Consider the following 21539-nt stretch of genomic DNA (forward strand, 5'->3'; position numbering starts at 1 on the left):
ATAAATTCTGTTCTTAAAGGAACGCGCCATCTACCGATAACAGCGGTTGTGCGAGAGACATATTTCCGTTTGGCGGTGCTATTTCCAAAGCGAGCAGCAACTTATGCAGGCCAGATGCAGGGTGGGCATGTATGGTACAGTAAGGTAGTTCAAGAAATTAACAAGGCGAAGGCAAGGGCAAATATCATGCACGCTGTGTATCACGATCGAGACAATTTATGGTTTAGCGTGACGGAGTTTGACATACCGCACCAAGGCGTTGTTGGCGGCCAATATCGCGTACACTTGCGAAATAGGACCTGTGACTGTGGGAAGTTTGATGCACTTCGTTATCCATGCGCTCATGTTATTGCAGCCTGTCAGAATCTCCGTCTAGATCCGCTGAGTTATGTGGACGAAGTGTACAAATTAGAAAACATGTACAACGTATGGAGACACGTTTTCCCACCGGTCCCAGATAAACGAAAGTGGCCACCCGTATCTGTTGCTCCTTTTAAGTTGTTACCGGATAGAGAATTGCGTCGCAAGCCGAAGGGTCGACCTTTCTCCACTAGAATACGGAACAATATGAATATCCGAGAAACAGCCAGTCAACGGAAGTTGTGCGGATGGTGTAGGAACCCGGGCCATACAAGTCGATCATGCCCTAATCTCAATAGTTGAATGTAATTATAGAAGAAATTGCTTTTTATTCAATTATGTATTGATAATTGTATTAAATTTTGGTAAAATTATCAAATTACTGCAATTTCTTAAATGTTAGTACCAGTCAAAACATTTTACGAAATCCAACATTATGTAAAACTACAAGTTAATTAGGGTTTTTAATTAAATAGGGTTAGGGTTTTTAATTTAGTTAAATTAGGTTAGGTTAGGGTTTTTAATTTAATTAAATAGGTTAGGGTTTGGGTTTTTAATTAAATTAGGTTAGGTTACGGTTTTTAATTAAATTAGGTTAGGTTAGGGTTTTTAATTAAATTAGGTTAGGGTTAGGGTTTTTAATTTAGTTAAATTAGGTTAGGTTATGGTTTTTAATTTAGTTAAATAGGTTTGGGTTTGGGTTTTTAATTAAATTAGGTTAGGTTAGGGTTTTTAATTAAATTAGGTTAGGTTAGGGTTTTTAATTAAATTAGGTTAGGGTTAAGGTTTTTAATTTAGTTAAATTAGGTTAGGTTAGGGTTTTTAATTTAATTAAATAGGTTAGGGTTTGGGTTTTTAATTAAATTAGGTTAGGTTAGGGTTTTTAATTAAACTAGGGTAGGTTACGGTTTTTAATTAAATTAGGTTAGGTTAGGGTTTTTAATTAAATTAGGTTAGGGTTAGGGTTTTTAATTTAGTTAAATTAGGTTAGGTTAGGGTTTTTAATTTATTTAAATAGGTTAGGGTTTGGGTTTTTAATTAAATTAGGTTAGGTTAGGGTTTTTAATTAAATTAGGTTAGGTTAGGGTTTTTAATTAAATTAGGTTAGGGTTTTTAATTAAGTAGGGTTAGGGATTTTAATCAAATAATGTCAAAATAACTCGGAAAAAATTCTATGTGTATTACATCGTCATAAACTTCTAATTCATTACATCAAATGATTAATTTTAATATGGTAATCAATGTCTATGACAGGGGATTCAGTTCCACATGGCGGCCGTCGACGGTTACGCGCTGGATTCCTCCTTTCTCTAGCTTCCAGCGGCGGTTGTTGTTCCTCCGGTGGGGATTCTGGTTCTTCCGGTTCGGCATCTGGTTGTCGGACTTGGGACGATGATCCACCTTCAAAGAATAGTGTATGTGGTGGTGTTTGCATCATGAACGGCGACGGAGTTTGAAAGCCATGCGTTGCTGGCGATTGGTAAAAATGAGAGCTCCCCGATGGCCCCCCTTGCGACCCCTCCTGCGCCGATGGCCTAGTTATCGGTGGTCCGCTCGGCATTACAGGAAATGGAGCTGATCCGGGCATTTGGCTCCTACCTGCCATAGGATTCGGAAAAGGATACATGTACGGGTTAGGGTACATATAAGGGCTAGGAAACATACCTGGCATCATAGGGAAACGTTGGGGCGTGGGTATCATCTGTTGAATTGCTGCGCCGGGTGACTACGTTGGTACTTTCGTTGGGGACGGTGATTGCATGGTCGCTGATGATGAACCGGGTGAATGTCTGGGCCTCGTTGAGGGGCTGCCCTTATAGTTTTGTCCCCTTGGATTTTGAGGCCCGCGCCTTTCCCTTCCGACACGTATTTGCCGCCGCCTCTCCTCCGGCGTAAGTAAATACGGCTTCCCATGGGCCCTAAACCATGGCATGTATTCTGGAACGCACGCTAACTCGAGAACGATGATTGGTTCCCGAGTAGGTAGATATTCATTCCGATTTTCCCACATTTCTGTGTACACTGACCAGTACAACGGCCAATCGGTACCTAATAGCTGAAGGTCGATTTTGTGGTGCTCGTCAAACTCCTCAGGGTCCGCAGGGATCGGTTGTCTACATCCAAACTGTCGTAGGACTCTGTCTGTCTGGTGGGGCTCCACGGTTGCATAGTTGATCAACACCACTTTCACGTGCCAAGCATTCGGATTTTGTAAAAACTCTTCTGGGATTACTGTCCGGACTGCCAGATCCTCGTATGGTGTCCATTGAAACTACATGAACATGATAGAAATATTACATATATACATAATACTAAATACTAAATATCAATCCACTAGCGAATGTATGGAAATTTCTATTTGCAATAATACTTACTTCTGCTTCCGAGCGTTGCTCCAATAGAAGCCGTATATCTTCAAGTTCAGTCGGTATTCCACGATAACTTGCCGGATGGTTCCACCTAATTAAATAAATTTTTAGCATTCTTTTATTCTTACAAAATCTACATATCAATTTCAAAATGTAATATAAAATTTACCTCGTTACGAGTGGGAATGTATATGGGTGGTTCACTCGAGGACGTAGAAATGGAAAGCGAAACCGTGCCCATGATTGCAGTAGTGACAGGCAACCTCCGATTTTTGCTCTCCTCAGTTTGGTCGCCCCGCACATCTTCCGATATAATGTTGCCAAGACGGCAGACCCCCAACTAAATTCACCGGCTGCTCTAAAATCAACGAGTTTTAGCAGCCACCTTAGATGTACACGGCTCCGTGATGTGTCGGCCATGAGATAGCCTCCAATTATTTGAAGAATGTATGATCGAGCATATCGGATTCTTTCAATCTCGGTTGAATTTTCATTCAGACCGGGGAAGGTGGCACGTAACCAGCCCATCTCCACCTTACCTCCATCCATTTTATCCGGAACGGCGCCCAAAAGCTCGTAGCACACCGCCTCCCAATTGCTAGATTGGACAGACCCGGTCACTGGGTGCCCATCCACCGGCAATCCCAAATGCAGATGGACATCTTCTAGAGTGATAGTGCACTCTCCACATGGAAGATGAAATGTGTGCGTCTCGGGTCTCCACCTCTCGATCAACGCACTGATCAGTTTCGGCTCCAACTTGCATCCCTGGCCTACCGTCGCCACGTGCCAAAATCCCGCTTCCCGCAGGTAGTTCTCTACTAACAGTGATGGAGCATGCATATTCCGAATATTGCATTCCAATACCCGATCTTTAGCCTTTTATAACAAAAAATATATTAATAAATATCTAAAAATACATAAATAAAAATATCTTTAAAAATTAAAATATAAATTTAATACTTACCATGTTCATTTGCTCCACCGATATGTGATTCCTATCAAGACGAATCAATGATCCGGCCATTGTTGAAAATATTAAAAATTTTAAAATTATTTAAAAAAAATAAAAAATTTTAAAATTTTCTTAAAAAATGAAATTTAATGGAAAAAGAAATTTAATATGGATTTGGAGATTTTTTTGAAGGAAATTAAGAGGATTTTGGAAGGAATTTGAGAGTTTGAGAGAATTTTGGAAGGAAATTGAGAGAAATTTTGAAGGGAATTGAGAGAATTTTTGAAAGGAATTTGTTTTTGAAAATAAAAGGGGTGGGGGGTTTATATAGTAAAAAAAATTTTACCGTTGGGGGGGCAACGGTCAATTTTTTGACCGTTGGGCACTGTTCACGCGCGTGTCCACATCGCGTCCACGTCAGCAGGTCGCGCTGACGTGGACGCGACCTTCTGCCCCGTCCCCTGACATCGCTCCGACATGGCGCAATTTCGGGGGAAATGGTCAATTCCGGTAAATAATTAAAAAATTGACCTATTTCGGTAGTTTTATAAAAAAAATTAGCTTTTTTGGTAAATTAGCCAAAAGTTTTAATAATTTGACTTAAGATATACATCGTCAATAAAAAAGAACTGATCAAAATATGCTGAACTAAATCTTTAAATTTAGTAAGGAGATGAAAATCACATTGTGATTTGAAAAAAAAAAGAAGAAAGTTGCGTGCCTTTTTACAAAAGAGGAAAGAAAAAGCCCAAGAAATAGGCTTGAGTGTTGGCCCAGTGTTCACAAACATCGATGCGAAGATGCCCTGCCCAGGGGCAGAACCAGCCAAGGGAAGTGATAATTGAGTGATTTATAATGAAAAAACCCCTTAGACAAAACGAGGCTTCTATTTTCTGAACCCCCTGTCCCCCTCCATCCCTACATCTTCCACTGCTTCTATGTTTCCTTTATACCACGCTTGTTCCCTTTACCCTTCTTTCGCTTTCCATTATCATGCCTTGGGTCCCCCATCATCATCATTATCTTCCATATTCTCTATTACATTCTCACACCCACATCTATATACATAAACAATTCCATGCTTTTTGTTCTGTAATAACCTTTGATTAAAGCTTTTGTTTATACCCTTTTGAAGGAAATAAAAAAGATGTTATCCCCATAATAATCTCAAATCCAATCATTTCTTTGCTATCTAAAGTCCATACATTTATGACTCATCTCAATCCTTCCCTTTTCAAAGGAATTAATCAAGCAAATCTTCTTTTTGTTTGGTATACACTTGAAATAAAAAAAACTAATGCTTTTTTCAAATACGTAAAAAGAAAGGATTTTAATCATTCCTAATCGTAAAATGATACACAATTTTTATAAATTTATTGATAAAACGACAAATAACGTGTCAACCCATCGCATTGAGAAATAATGAACCAAAGTCCCCAATTGCCAATAAAATCCCAAATTCCCTCTCTCTAGGACTCTTTCAAATTGAATCATGTAGGTGTTTGCAAAAGCAAAACTTTCCCTTCAAATCATATCCGGTACTTCATATATTTTTAATTACGTTATAGTTGTGTTTAAATTTTGATGGATTAATATCTAGTTTTTCTTTGAATTTGTCTAAAAGTATTTAGATAGTACTTGAATTCGTATCTGAGTTTGTATGTCGTCACCTAGGTTAGTATTTCCATACTAACATGGTTTTTTATGTTGATGAATTTTATAGTGGCACATGGAGTAAATTACATGTTAACCCTTAAAAAATTAATTTGTTAACAAATTGAGGACAATGTGTGTAGCGTGATACAAATTTAGGTACTAATTAGATACTTTTAGACAAGTCAACGAATAAACTCCATATTAACTCAATTTTAATACTTTTATAATTTATATTAGGTAAAATTTGAGATGTATTTTGAAAAATAAATTTTAAAATATTATATATATTATGTTTATGTCATGTAATAGTAGGGTATTTAGTTTTTTTTTTCTTTGGATTTTAGGTAGAGTCTTGACTTTTATAAATAAAGCCAAAAACTTTACCTTGCTTAAAGCTAAGTGGGTGGGTCCAAAATTATTGTTCAACATCAGATTTGGTTGATCTTATGTCAAAGACTCAAAAGGGGTGGTGGAGATTTAGGTAGGTGGCATAGATCACACAAGAGTCAACTTAAGAGATCTAACGTTTATGAGAGTGTATTGGGGTCTATGTACTTTAGCCACTTTTATGTTGTTGGTAAAAAAGTTCTTATAAAAATATGATTATAAAATAATTATATTAAAATTAATTTAAGTTTTGATTGAAATGATAATATTGGTGTTTTAAAATTTTGGTTAAATTTTGTTATTATTATTTTTTTATTTTACGAAAGTTGTGAATTTAACCTTATACTTGGTCATTTTTAATCCATGTATTTTTCAAATTTTAAAATTTTAGTTCTCACCAAATCTTAAATTCATTAAGTTACTTTCTGTTATTTCCAAAATCTCATGTGCCAAACATATTACCATATGCAGAATGTCATTTCAGCTTGTTATTTTCACATATTACTTGCTAAAAATTCAATTAATGAATTAACGACTGTCATTTATGTCAAGACTGAAATTTTAAAATTTAGGATTTAGAATGATTCAACTGAAAAATTTGGATTAAATCTACAATTGTATGTACAGCATAGATAGACCTAATCATGGGTTGACCCACTTCCCCGGGCTAGTCCAAAAAGTGGGAGGCTTTGGGAAAAATATAGACCTAAAATATGAGTTTGAACGAAAATTAATGCCCGTTTTCTAAATTGCCAGGCCTCAGGTAGGATTTCTTTGGCCCAGGCCCGACTTGGCCCAACCCAAGTCAGTTATTTTGTTATTGTTTTGTTGTCACTTCATTGCTATTTTATTACCATTTTGTTATTATTGTTTGGATATTGTTTAACTTTTGTTTATTGTTAATTTTGCTACTATTTTAAATGCATTTGTTAAGTATAAAGACTTTTTTAATATATTTTCAATTTGTTGGGAAACATTTATTTTAATGTTTTTAGTGTATTTGATATATTATATTTTTTTAAATTTGTTTTTATATAAAAAATAATCAAATAATAATACAGACAGGTCGGGTCAGGTTCGGGTTTAGCATTTTTAATATGGGTCAGGCTTGGACAAAATTTTAGGCCTATTTTTTAAAGGTAGGGCCCTAGAAACGGGCCTAAAATTTTACATCAGTTCGGTCGGCCCATGATCAGGTCTAAGTACAGGACTAATAATTGAATTTAAACAGGCAAATTTAACTACTATATAGGTTAGAACTAAAATTTTAAAATTTGAAAAGTATAAAGACTAAAATTAACCAATTCAAAAAGTACAATAAATAAAATTAATCAAATTAAAATATAAGGATTAAAATCCATAACTTTTACAAAATACAGTGACTAATAATAAAATTTAACCTAAAAATTTTTTATGTCCTGGATTTAAGTAATAGTTGTAGATTTATTTTAAGTTTAAATTATTTTTTTATAACTTTTGTGTAAAAATATGAAAGATAAAAAACACTTTTATAATAAAATTGGTTACTTTTTAAATAAACTTTGTGGCTGCTTAATTAGTGATATAAACTTAATAATTTTTTGCCACCTGGAATTCATTAAGTAAAGGTGAATTGGGATGATAAAAGAGAAATTTTCTAATCAATCGCTTAATTAACACACTTTTTAAAATCACTGTAGGTTTATATTTATATAATAACAATAATATGAATAATTGTGCTGTTTACTATCGATGAAATAGAAGAATTTTACAAACGAATCTAACATAATGTTCAGTGCTTTTATTATTATTTTACTATACAGTACACCATAGATTCCTTTATTATAAGTTCTGATCATGTTTGTTTTTTTATATAATGCTTAGAATTACATATAGTTTCTTCTTAACTCATAGAAGGATAATTCATTTTAGTGCGTTCAAATTCACGTCTTCTTATATTAACAACAATACATATATTAATTGAATTAAAACTCAATCAATCAGTTTAAATATTTTTTTTATTTCATTAACAGTCAACAGAGTAATAATCTTAATAATATATTCCTCCAGCGTTTTGGATAGTGATTTTACGCTATTAATATAGAAAATGTTATTTCTTTTAACTTCTTTTTAAAATTTAAATAGGGTAAACGTGATTTAGATAGTTTAAATTAGACTTGATTATGGGTTTGACAATCCGCTTAGGTTTGAAGATTCGTCCGAAAATAAATTTGGATAAAAAATAATATTTTTTTTTAAACGAGTCAAGCCTCAAATAAGATTTTTTTTTGCCTGATCTAACCCGAGTTTGTCTAATTTTTCACTATTGTTTTTTTAATGTTTGTCACCATTTTGATATTACTTTGCTGTCATTGTTATTGTTTGGATATTGTATCTCTTGTTTTATTATTAATTTTGCTACTATTTTAAAAGTATTTACTTGTTAAGTTGCAACTAGATTAGTGTTATTTAAGTATAAAGACTGTTTTAATATATTTTCATTTTGTTGGGAAACATTTGATTTTAATATTTTTAGTGTATTTGATGTATTATATTTTTTAAATTTATTTTTATATAAATAATAATACGGGTCGGGCTCGAGTTTAGTATTTTTTATCTGGGTTGAGTTTGGGCAAAATTCTAGGCCTATTTTTCGGGTTGAGCCCTAGCCTAGAAAATAAATCTAAAATTTTGCATTAGCCCGATCCAAACCCAGCTCAACCCATGATTATGTCTAATTCGAACTCATATTTTTCTGTACTAACAATAATATCGATACCAATAGAAGTAAAACTCAACTGGCAAAAAATATTAATCTTTAATACAACTTATAATTATAATTACAATAACCATAATGATAATAACTTATTACAACAAACAAAGGGTTAAGCATTAGAATATATTTGAATTTAAGAAACTTACTAATGAAACTCAAACCTATATTTTTAAAAAACTTTCATAACTTTCTACTTGCCATTAAACCAAAACATCATTAACTATTTTAATTAATAATATTAAATATATTAATTAGTGTCATAAATCAATTGAGCATAAAAAATAATTAAAAATTTATTATTCTTTAAGAAAATAAATATTACTGTGATGATGTTTTTACATCTTTTTATATTTTAATATAAAATCAATTCGTAATTAAAAAATATTCTCATGATAGATGTTGAGAATTTACTATTTCAACAAAATCTTAATATATTTTTTTATGGACTAATATAATAATAATAAATAATAAATTGCAAGGAGAAGGTGATTGGTGAGGGCCATCATTGACATGAAAGGAAGGGATAAGATAAAGATAAAAAGCTAAGAATGCGGCGAGTTTAAGTTCCAAAGGCCATTGAACAGAGTGCTTAGACTTATTAGACTTAACACTCCAAATCTTAAGTCTTAAGTGTACGCGTGCGCTGCCCACCGATATCAGCGTCCATTCTCCACCGCCCGATCCTTTTTTCTCATCCACATAGATACACATGCCCTTCCACGTGATCTTATCATCGTCACGTGCCCCGGGAATGTTCAAATTTCAATGTCATCTTAATTAATGTCACTAAACTAGCTATTCAATTACGAAAGTTATTAAATAATTAAAAGTTATATTTATAAAAGAAATAATTAAACAAATTTTAATTGTTCTCTAACTACAAATAAAAATATTATTTATTATATCAGTTACACTCCTCTATAACTTTTTATATTATTAATATTTTATCAATTTAGTTGTTGAATTTATCAAAATGATTGTACTGATTATACATATAAGTTTTTGAAACAATATGTTCGATATTAATATATATTTAATGATTGAAAGTGTTTGTACATAAACATATAGAATTTAGAGAATGAAATAATATTAAGGTAAGATAATATATTATTTACCTTGGAATCAGATCATCTCTTTCACACTTCAATTTTAAAATACCCAAAAGAATTGTTATAAGCAGTTGTCGAGAGTTTAAAAAAGTTGGTAAACAATTATTGTTTTAAATAGGTAATACAATTATGTACATTAGCACATTATTAAGATATTGCTCAACAAAATCATAATAAAGGACTGTTATTATTATTTGAAAAATGTGAAGCAAAATATAAACAAGATTTCCAGAGGAGACAAGTTTTGTTTTGGCTTGGCTTCCATGGAGGAAGGATTCATGACCCACCATGCAAAAAGTTGTCCCCTTGCGTTTTCTCTTTCGGGCCAATAATCTGGTTTATTACTATTTAATGCTATATATGATATAAATTTTATTTGAAATTTCCATATTTGTGACGAGACCTATCGTTTCATGCGTATTCCACCATGCAACAGTCCATCGGTCATCACTTTTTCTTTTTTGTTTTTGTTTTTGTTCTTATTATTTTTTTTATCATGTACATAGCATGACTTGTGCCAAAAAAAGAAGACTCTTTTCTTTCCAATTCAATCAAAAAATATCTTTGCCATTTTAATTTCCCCACTTTAAAAGCATTTTCTATTATTTGAACCAACTCTTTATCAGATTGAATTCTATGAAAATACAAACCATTACCTTCAAATAATTTCCAAAATTTACAATTAGTTTGTGCTAACCTAAACCTTCATTTATAAACAATATAAGTAAAAGAAATTAATACAAAGCAGTAAATTTTATTTATTGAATGTACCAACAAAAATAATGCATGTTTATTTATTGGAAGAAATAATTAAAGATGTGTGTAAATTTAATTTCTTGCATTGAATTAATATTTCATAAGAAGAAGATATAAATTTACTATCAAGACATAGATTGGAGGCACATAAATGTGTTATGAGTAATAGGTATAAATAAGGAAACAAAGGAATTATTTGGCAGCCTACATTTATATTCATCTTAAATGTTGTTGTCTAACTTTGGACAAAAGCTTACTTACTTATTACATCTAGCATTTAAATCCAACAAGTGTGCTTCCAAATATTTTTAAAGTTATTTAACATTTTATTTAGAGAGGGTCCATTTAAATTGGTGTAGAATTAGGGTTTTTTTTTACGATTAATATTTTATTTGTTTAATTGTCGAATTTATTAATATAATTGTAACTTTTATTAACCGGTCTGATATATTTATTATATCGATCTAAAATACTATATATATTAATATTTATTGAATGATTTAATTTGTTTTACATAAAACAAATAGTTAGAAATTTTCAGTTTATGTAAAATTTGATATGGATGATCTATATGAATGGAATATGAAATTCAAAGGTTAGATTGTTAAAATTTCTTTCTATTATATCATTTTATGTAGATCATGCATATCAAGTTTAGCGTAAATTAAAATTTTCTAACTATTTGTTTTATGTTAAAAACTTTCAATGGATAAATATATATATCAGGGGCGAAGCTAGAAAAATTTTTTTAGGGAAGCCGAAATTAAATTGTAATTTTTACAATAGTAAAAATACAATTTTAAAAGTATTAAATCAAAATTTTATCATTTTTAGGGGGTCAAAGTGTAATTTTACCTTTATAATATAGATAATATTTTAAATCGATATGATAGAGATATTAGAATAATTCAAATTTTTACATACATTACAAGTACAAATATTTCAATAAATTCGATAGTTGAATTGTCAAAAGTCAATCGTATAAAAAATTATGAAAAGATATAAAACCACTTTAATTTTACATTGATATAAATGGAGTACTCTAATTGTGTTAATATATTGTAGTTGATAATTCAAATGGTTACTTATGGTAATATTAAAAATTAATCTAATTAGAGTAATAGTTAAGAGTGTTTTAAAGTCTAATTATCTACGCCATATTTAAATATTTGATGGAATTTGAGTTATGAATTAACCAGATGTAATTATTTAAAAAAATTTAATATTAGGATTTTATTTTTATATTTTTACATAAAATTTATAAAAATAAATCTAGAAAAAACTTATACGCATATGTGCTTGGCAGGTTTCTCTATTATAAAAATTAGATTAAATTAGTTATTCTATTATTAAATAAATAAAATTAATTTTTATATTATTAAATAGAATTAAATAAATCTAAATTTCAATAGAATTAATATTTAGCTTTTAAAAATGTCATTTAATGTTAACATGGTTAATATTTTGAACTGCAAATGAAAAAAAAAGTATTTTTCAAATCCTTTTAAAATAAATATTAATTATGTGATAGAATGAATTTATTTATTTTTAAATAAATGTTTATTTGATTATTTTTAATTATAGAAGAATTAATATATTTAATAATAATGATAAACTTATAAATACTTTTATCTATATAAATTTAGGACACCAATATTTCAAAGGGAAATTTGGCCAATATAAAGGGCCATAATCTAATTTAGATAAAAAAAATATTAATGCCTACTTTTTATTGTTAATCAAGATATTAAGAGTGTACTTAACTAGACATGTAGAAACTAAGAATTATTTTTCTTTTACATTAATTTTGGGACTTTATTCAAATTAAAAGGTCAAGCCAGAGTATTCTTTTACAAACCCTAAAAAATAAATAGCAGAATAGGGTAAATTTGAAGCATAGGCCATATTTAGAAAAGAAAATAGGGTTTTGAGTCGATTTTTTTGAATATTTAAGGAAATAGGTCGATTTTAAAGAGAGAAAAAGTAAATGTGTCCAGCAGGACCGTTTTCAGCCAACAGTAACTTTTCTCAACGGTATTTTTTCCAACGGCTAAAAACGGCTAGTTTATTTGCTCTATAAACCCAAGCCATTTTCATCCTTTTGCATTCAAATCACATTCTCCTAATTCTCCTAATTCTCTCAATTCATTCATTCTCTCAATTTTTTAGTTCTCAAATTTTCATTTAATTTCTCTCAAAATCGTGTTGTTTTAATTTTATATTTTGTAATTTCTTTGTTTTTAATTGATTTTTATAATGGCAATTTGCTTATCCGTTTTGAGGAGACACACATATCCAACATCCAATTGCAAATGGTAAGAAAATATATTTTTTAATTTTAATTAAATTCATTATTAAGTTGTTAACATTATTAATTTTATAATTTTTTAGGTTTATATAATCAGGCCGAAGATCGGATTTTAGGAACATACATATACAATTTAACTGCAAAAGTACCTCGTGTTATTGAACAACACTTGCCAGAGATGGGATTCTTGCACTTGTCTCGTATGCTCAAGGGGACTAAATTGGATCCCACACTTATCAGCACTTTGGTGGAAAGATGGAGACTTGAGACACACATATTTCATCTTTCGTGCGGTGAGTGTACAATTACACTCAATGATGTAACTTTACAACTCGGTTTATCGGTGGATGGACCAGCCGTTACAGGGGCAATGGTTGTTGGCGATTGAAGCACAATTTTTTAGCAACTATTAGGCAAGGTGTCGGACAAGTTTTTTGGTAGTAGGATAGAGGTGAAATGGTTGGAAGAAATTTTCAATTATATCGACAACTCAGCGAGTGCCATTGAAAGAGAACAATACGCCCAAACATTTATTTTAAGGTTAATCGAGGGTCTTCTAATGCTCGATAAATCTTGAAATTTGGTACATTTAAGGTGACTACTACAACTTGCCAACTTGAAAGAAGCGGGATGACTTAGTTGGAGATCAGATGTGTCAGTCACATTGAATCGAGAGATGTGTTGGGTGACTCAACCACAAAAAATTAAAATCGGTGGTTGCATACTCCTACTGCAGTCATGGGCATGGTATCCGTTACCATTTTAACGTCCCCAAGTAAACACCCCTTATTCTTTCTCACTCATAATAAGGTAAAATTCATTTGATAATATAGTTATCATAACATTTTTTTATATTTTTTAAATAATATATTATTTGAATAGGTAGAACAATAAGGTAAGTCATGTTGGTATAGCGGATGAGCTCGAAGATATCCAGTTACTATTAGATCAACAATCGGAAGCCGATGTTATTTTTTGAATTTTTAAATTATATAATATTAACTTAAGGATTTGAAATTTAGTATTAGGTAGATAATAAAATTTATAATTTCGTACTACAATTTAAATGAATGTCATACACTGATCCAAGAATTAAAAAATGCATCCCGATTGAATTTTTGGCTAATTGCAATATGTGGCAGATGAAGGTGTCATTGATAGTTTTCGCGGCAATGGAGATGCTCAAACCCAACCGAGTGATGTGTCAGTTCGAGTTTAGGCAAAATATTCCATTGTCACCTCAGGACATTGAAGAACTACATAAGGTAGACTTGTAGGGGAAAATCGACGAAGATTGGGCAAAATTTCACGAGAAATATATCTACATTTGGGAGCATAGGTACAATTTCTTACCTATGTGCGAACCAATTCTCGCACCAAAATTGACGACCTCTCCAGAGTACATGACATGGTTTAGATATCACAGTAAGTCATATCTACTGTCGGAAGAGAAAAAGAATAAGCAATATCGTCGAATGAGGCCAAGACGACCCCACATGAATCCTAGGTCAAGAGTGCATGCTTTGATGGAGTCATCATCAGCTCCAAACCCACAAGTGACAACGATGGCTACACCACCTCTCAGTCAGTTTCACTAACCCCATTTTTTTATATACAAGCACCACATTATGCACTGTCGTACCATATATTGAAACCTTCTACAGGTGTATTTGTTGCACCACCTCCATCCCCAGTACCATATGGAGTGCCAATGTCGACAACAACACCGACGTATCTGCCATCTCTGACAATTCCAACATTTTATCCGTAATCAGGTTATGTGGCACTATACATTTATCTGCCAATAGTGTCACAAACGCCCCTTATGTCATTGTTCTATCAATATGGCTCACTTTCGTAACCACTTGTTACTTGAAGGGACAATAGGCGATGGCAACCTAGGATGACATAACACTGAAGCACGGAAGAACGTAAAGAAGATGAAGATGAAGGTCGAGGAACCCCAACTACAAAGAAGCCCTCCTTGCAACCGACACCCACTATGTTGTGCCACACATTAGCCCAACGATGCCAATAAATTTTTTTTTAATTTTTATCATGTAAATCATCATTTACTTTTTTAACTTTTAATATGTATTGTATTACATTTTTCCATTCATAATGTACTTATTCCGATTATACAGAAAAATTTATCTATCGTATTTTACATCAATAATATACTTATTTACAATCTAAGAAAAAATTAAAATTTTGGGCTATTGTATTCTATTGTAATTTTCATATCAGTAGTGTATACTTATTTATTTACAATCTATGAAAAATGAAAAAAAATTGTTTATATTGTATTCTACTGTATTTTACATCAATAATATATCAATATTTACAATTTATCAAAAAATGAGAAGTAATAAAGAAATGAACAAATTGCTTGTTTGTTTGTTTCTTCTTTTGTATGTTTATAAAAAAATGTTAATTAGGTTTTGTCCTGAATGTTTCCTCCAAGTGTAGACATATTGGCTTAGTATGCCCTGGGTTCCTATAATAATTGTATAACCTTGGTTGGTCTGTCGTCTCCCGAATATCCATATTGTCACGTATTCAAGTAGAATTTGATCGACCTTGTAGCTTGCAATGTAACATCAGTGCCATCTCGAATGGAGTGCTCAATACATTCAACCACATACTTTCATTTAAGATAGGTGGGAATTCAAATTTCCAAACTTTATATATGTGTTTTAGTTTGTACACTTCATCAACATAGCTTATACATCCAGATGTGTCGAGGCACATATAGCAATTGCATGTACGTATGGAAAACGAGGTACTTGAAATCTCTCACAATTGTAGGTCATTCATCTCAGGTATACATGGTACGATCCCTCGATAATACCTTCATCGGGTCTATGAAACTCCACAACATGAAATATTTGATTTGGACGGGAATGACACACTGCAGACATAGAGTTCACTCTTTCTGCATTTTATCTAATTTCTTTCATCACATCATTGTACCAAATGTGATCGCCCTTTATGTGTCTAACATATTTTTTGCTCACTTTGAAAATAAGGCTGCTAAGCCGAAATATGTTTCTTTGACCATTGAGGTTATAAGAAAATAATCATTCCTTTCAATATGGAAGTTATGCATTTCGCTAGATTCATTATCATGTGTTCGTATCGTAGACCTCCATCATACGATTGAGTTCACTACTCCTTGGGTATCCCATTGAGGTATCTCGTACCGAGTTTGTTTATAGCCCACAAGTTCTTTAACATTTCATGGAAACGATGTTGGAAGAGTTCATACCCTATCGAAGAAAATAAAAAGTATATCCATGAATGCAAACATTGTATATGTTAAAGAATGATATAGGAAATAGTGGCAACTACATACCTATGTCAATAACTTGTTGTCGCTTAGAATTTGATTGATATCGGCCCATGTAGTTAGACCTTATATGTCGTATACAATACCTATGGTGTATATGGTCCTAAAGGCTTCCACGTTATTCAATTGCGACCTATATTCTAGTCCCCTATCGATAATGATACATATATCGGGTTACGACACAACATGCCTTCTTAACTTAGTAAAAAAGAAACCCCAATAATCTGTGAATTTTCTTAGCACTATTGCAATAGCTATTGGTAGGATTTTTTATTACCGTCTTGTGTAACAACAAACAATAACTGATGTTCATATTTCTTATACATAAATGTATCTTCAATTTGCACTAATGGCTTATAGTACCAAAATGCTATGACACATTGCTTGAATGTCCAAAAAAATTGATGGAAACTTTTTTCCCTAGACCAGATAGTCGCAAAAATACACAGGCTTTGTTTGCATATCAGTTATGGAACCTAGGATGTACTGATTCAGTACCTAACACCATTGTCACACATCATTATCTGATTTATCCCACCCATTATGCATTTTTTCCATAGCCTTCTGTTTTGTGACCCATGCCTTATAGTATGACACAATGTAATTGTATTGACTACGTATATTGGTAATCAAAATCGATATGGGAATCCTGGTACTCATTTTCACCATATGTAATATAATGTTAGAGATCATGTTAAAATCTAAGTTGGGATGATCCTATATAATACCTGCAACAACACGAGTATTTTAAAATAAGTAAAACAATATCAGAGATCAAGTCAGAATGCAATCTCGAATGATCATATGACATGCATTACGCACTTGGCCTAAAAAAATTTTAATTGTCCATAACCTCATTTTTTTAATTGTCTATAACCCCATTTTTTCTCACAGATGCCATGATTTTCTACAAACATTTATTGTCATGCATTACGCACTTGGCCTCAAAAATTTTTTATTGGGATTTTATAACATAGTAGTTGACCCCATGCTTTATGTTGTACCGCTTCACTACAGTAAGAACATCTTTCGAGGAAAATTTCATTCCAACTTGTAATTCCCTGGCATTTGACGAAGAACTTGCATGGCTCGATCTCCTGTGAAGAAGTTCTATGTAACGACCCGATAGTCACGGGTGTTGAAAAATGTATTTTTGAGACTCTGTTTTCATAAAACGAATTCGTAAATATTTATTAAAAATATTTACGAAGTTAGTTGTGTAGTTAATTAGGTTTTGGTTAGGTGAATTTGCATGAATTAAGAGTAATTAGGTATAAAGACTAAAGTGCATAAAAGATGAAAGAAAAAGTAAAGGGACTAAATAAGCAATTAAACCTTATTTCAACAAGTGGATGGTAATAGTGATTACATGTGTAAAAATAATATACATATGTATATATAAATAAAATATATATTACTTAATATTTAATTAAATAAATATAATATAATAAAGTAAATCTAATAAAATAAATAAGTAAATGAAATAAATAAAGAAACGAAAAAGAATAGAAAGAACAAAGTAGAAAACGAAACAGGGAGAAAAGAAAGGAAAGTAAGAAAAGAAAGAAAGAAATGAGAAACTAGGGTTTCAAGGTTCTAAGTTCAATTAGTTAGTCAATTTAGTCCATTTTTTTGTAATTTTTATGTTTTTAGAATCCTGATATTAAATACTACCAGATCTATGTTGAAATTTTAGAAATTATTGAGTTTTTGAATGTTGATTATGTTGAATAATTTAAGTATTAGGGATTAAATTGATAGATTTTTAAGTTAGAGATGAAAAAGGATTGAATTGTAGAATAAATTGTAAATTTTGAGTAATAAGGACTAAATTGTGAAATTTTCAAAATTTAGGAATTTATGCAAAAATAGGGAGTTGAGTTTATTCTAAAGTGGAATTTTCATGAAAATAAAGAATTAAATGTGAAGAATAAAAGTTAGTCTCGATTCAGGGACTAAATTAGAATTTAGACAAATGTTGAGTAAAAAGTTGAAATATTCAATATGAAATTTAAATTGTATTGTATTGATAAATTTTAATTGTTTTAATTCCATAGCTAACATCGTACTGGAACTCTTGACTAAAAAGGGGAAAGATAAAGTCGACGAGGAATAGCTCGAAATTTCTGGTTTGTATTTCTATAATCTGAAGCTAGTTATTAATTGTTGTAATTTTTATTTAATGTATATGGTAAGTGTTGAGGTGAGAATATTTGTGTTTTGCAATTGAAATAGATTGATTTGATATATGATGAAATTATTGAATTTATATTGATTGAATTGAATTGGAATATATATTATGAATATATATGTGTAAATGTAATATTGTGCAAATATGATATTGGATATTATTATTGGAAAGTGAAATTAAACCCTATTAACTGTATCGGGCTGAGTCGGATATAGATGACATGCCATAGGATTAGAAAAGTTCAGGAATTTCTTCGACTTCGAGTCGATGAGACACTGGGTGTCAATCTATTACTTTGGATTAATTCGATGAGGCACTGGGTGCCAATTTACTTCAGTTTAGCCGATGAGATACTAGGTGTCAAATTATTACTTCGAATTATTCAATGAGGTACTGGATACCAAACTGACGTGTTTTAGTTGGATCCGTGTATCTGTCATAGTCCGAGTCGTGTTAATAGGGGTGATTAAATGAAATGATACTATAATTGGTATTGGAAAACATTGAAAGTGAAAAGCTATTTGAATAGAAAGTATGAGATTTGAAATAGCAATAGATGAGAATTGAATATGTTATAAATGATGTATTGATGAATTGATTAATTGATTAATTGAATGATTAATGTTATTGTGTGATTAAATGTATTTATTAAATTATCTTACCTTTAATATTCAGATTATAGAAATACCACTGAGTTTATACTGCGCGTACGATTTTGTTTTCCATGCGCAGGTTAGGTACTTAAGTTTGATCACTGATTCAACATCCATCAACGATCCCGAACTCAAAACGTGGTGATGTTTTTCTTTTTGTGTCGACATGTACCTAGGGCGTCTAAATGTTAACTGTTTTGTGAGTTGATTGTAAATAAGATTATAAGTTAATATTGGTTGATTATATACGAGTATATGTTATGTTAAGGCTATAATATGGCATGCTTTAAATTAGTGCATAAATGAACATGATATAGGCAAATTAGAATGAATTTGGTATCTTTACAAATTGGATTTATATGATGTCTTATTGATGTGTTTCGATCATATAATTGTGGTACCTATAAGGGTACATTGGTTAAGGTTTACTATTTTGACATGTTTTGAATGTGTTTGATCTAAAAAGTCTGGTAATACTTCGTAACCCTATTCCGGCGATAGATAAGGGTTAGGGGTGTTACATTCTAGAAATTCTAACTCACCTTCAGCATGTAGGTCGACATTATGCATGTGGAACAGAGGTGCATATAACGTGAAATCCAGATAGGTTCCTCCAGCATTGTTCGGACCTTCATCGTCAAAATCACTTTCTTTTGGTTCAGTAAGAATTGACTTTGGTTCAGAAAATAATGCAATTTTTAAACCATCCTGCTCGGACTCCTAAATTGGATCATTATCGAATTTAGATTCCTCTTCGTTCTTAGGTCATTATTCGTTATCAACCTAATTGTATGTTCCTTTGCTGACATAGGTTGTAGAGAGTACATCATTTGTTCTCATATACCTTACGTTTAAACCAAAGTCACTTGTGAGTTGCCCACTGGTGTAACTTGATGACATACCCATATAGAACATCAACATTAGAAAATTGAAATCAAAATCACTCATAGAATGTCGTGCTGGGGTATCGAAGTTTGAGTTGCAGACAAACCTTGACTGCTGCACAGATTATACTCCAAAGTTGAAATTGATGGTTGAAATTCGATGAAAGTCTTCCCATTGATGATTCTGAGATTTCATGATAAGAGCTTTGTAACAATGTTATGAACCCACCACACAACCGTGTGGTTGGGCTTTTTACTTATTGTTCCATTCTGACATTAATTGGAACGGTTGTTGAACTTGGACCACCAGCATCGATGTTGACAAAGTGGACATATAACTCTAGTATAGCTAATCCACTAAAGTAATGAGAATCGAGCATCGCCTTGACCTTCATGTCACCTTTGAGCTCAAATATATCATATCTAATGGAGTTTAGTGATGTTAGATATCTATATTTCAAGCTTAGAATTCTTTTTCAGCTTGAACTCGCCACTTTTCACTAAATTCTTGATCCAAGCTCGTGCAATTTTATGTTTCGGTTGAAAGCCAATTTGGGCTAATGCAAAACTGACTCTAATTTCAGTGTCATAAATTTGACCGTCGTAATAAATAACGACTATAATTCGTCTACTCATCTTCAACTAAATAACTTGTTTCACATGTTTAAAAAGAAAACATTATGTAGAAAGAAAATAGTATGAATTATTTAAAAACAACAATGAAACTTACTTGAACTAATTTAGTTTGTTGGGTCGATTTTTGAAATTCAAGTTTTTAATATAAACAATCTTCTCCTTATGTAAATCTCATTATGAAAACAACCTGCTTGACATTTTAGTATAAAAGTCGTCCAATAGAATGATGGATCATTTTATAGCAAATATTACCCCTGGATATCAAACATAACTTCAAAATGTTAGAAAAGATTAGAAATGACAAGTTTGAGTAGTTTTTAAAAAACACGTATTGCTAGAAGCATTCTTAAAAAAAATTGGGATGTGATGTTTGAATTTTATTTAAGATTCTCTACCTTGAGAATATCTAGTTTAGGGTTAAGGTTACGATTTTGGGAATTTTCGACGGGTTAGGGTTGAAAATGGGAGGGAAGAAAACGCGTCCTGAAACTGAAGTGACAGAATGTTCTGTGAAACCGCGCCTTGTAGGACGCATTTTCTACTAACTTGGTTTCCATAGAGGTTGAAAACGCATCTTATAGGGTATGCTTTCAGAGAACATTCTACCACCTTAGCTGAAAACGCGACCTGCAGGGCGCGTTTTCTTCTCTTTAATTTCCAACCCTAGCCCGTGAAAAAATTTCAAAACTCGGGAATCCCGAGATAATTGTTAGACATTCTGGGATAATTTTCAAATTGTGCTTTTATTGTTTATTTTTTTTCAAAATTTTTCCTCTGGTTTCCTATATAAAGTGGGGTTTTGCTTCCCCTACTCCATAAACTCTCTTGGTCACCGCCCCTTACAAAATAAAAAATTCTTTCCTAAATTATTGTTTTTTAGTTGAGTGTTGAAATGTTTGGACAGAAAGATTTATTTGTGTTTGCATTTGAGGAAGACAGTGTGATAATTTTAAAGTGTGTTTGAGTTAATAGTGATGCAGTGGAGCTCAAAGACCCCCACATTTCATCTGCGCTGTGGGGATCAAACCATCACCTTAGAAGCTCATTGCATTGCAACTCGGGTTCTAGTTCATGGTGGTTATACATTCACGGGTTGAAGTATAACTATAGCTCCCAATTGGTGGTGATTATGCAGTCACAGGTTGTTGTATAACTCGAGACATAGTTGATG

General features: G+C 31.8%; 1 protein-coding gene across 1 annotated transcript; it reads right to left on the bottom strand.

The window, feature by feature from the left end:
• Positions 1-1525: 1525 nt before the first annotated feature.
• On the bottom strand, positions 1526-20127 carry LOC121213558 (uncharacterized). Its single transcript, XM_041086351.1, has 7 exons — positions 20031-20127; positions 19840-19916; positions 19391-19568; positions 14509-14569; positions 14298-14399; positions 2736-2820; positions 1526-2632 (listed from the first exon to the last, which is right to left on the bottom strand). The coding sequence occupies exons 1-7, from the start codon at positions 20125-20127 to the stop codon at positions 2087-2089; spliced, it is 1146 nt and encodes a 381-aa protein (XP_040942285.1). The 3' UTR covers positions 1526-2086.
• Positions 20128-21539: the final 1412 nt, after the last annotated feature.

This window comes from Gossypium hirsutum, chromosome D01 (assembly GCF_007990345.1).
Source record: "Gossypium hirsutum isolate 1008001.06 chromosome D01, Gossypium_hirsutum_v2.1, whole genome shotgun sequence".
Taxonomy (NCBI): domain Eukaryota; kingdom Viridiplantae; phylum Streptophyta; class Magnoliopsida; order Malvales; family Malvaceae; genus Gossypium; species Gossypium hirsutum.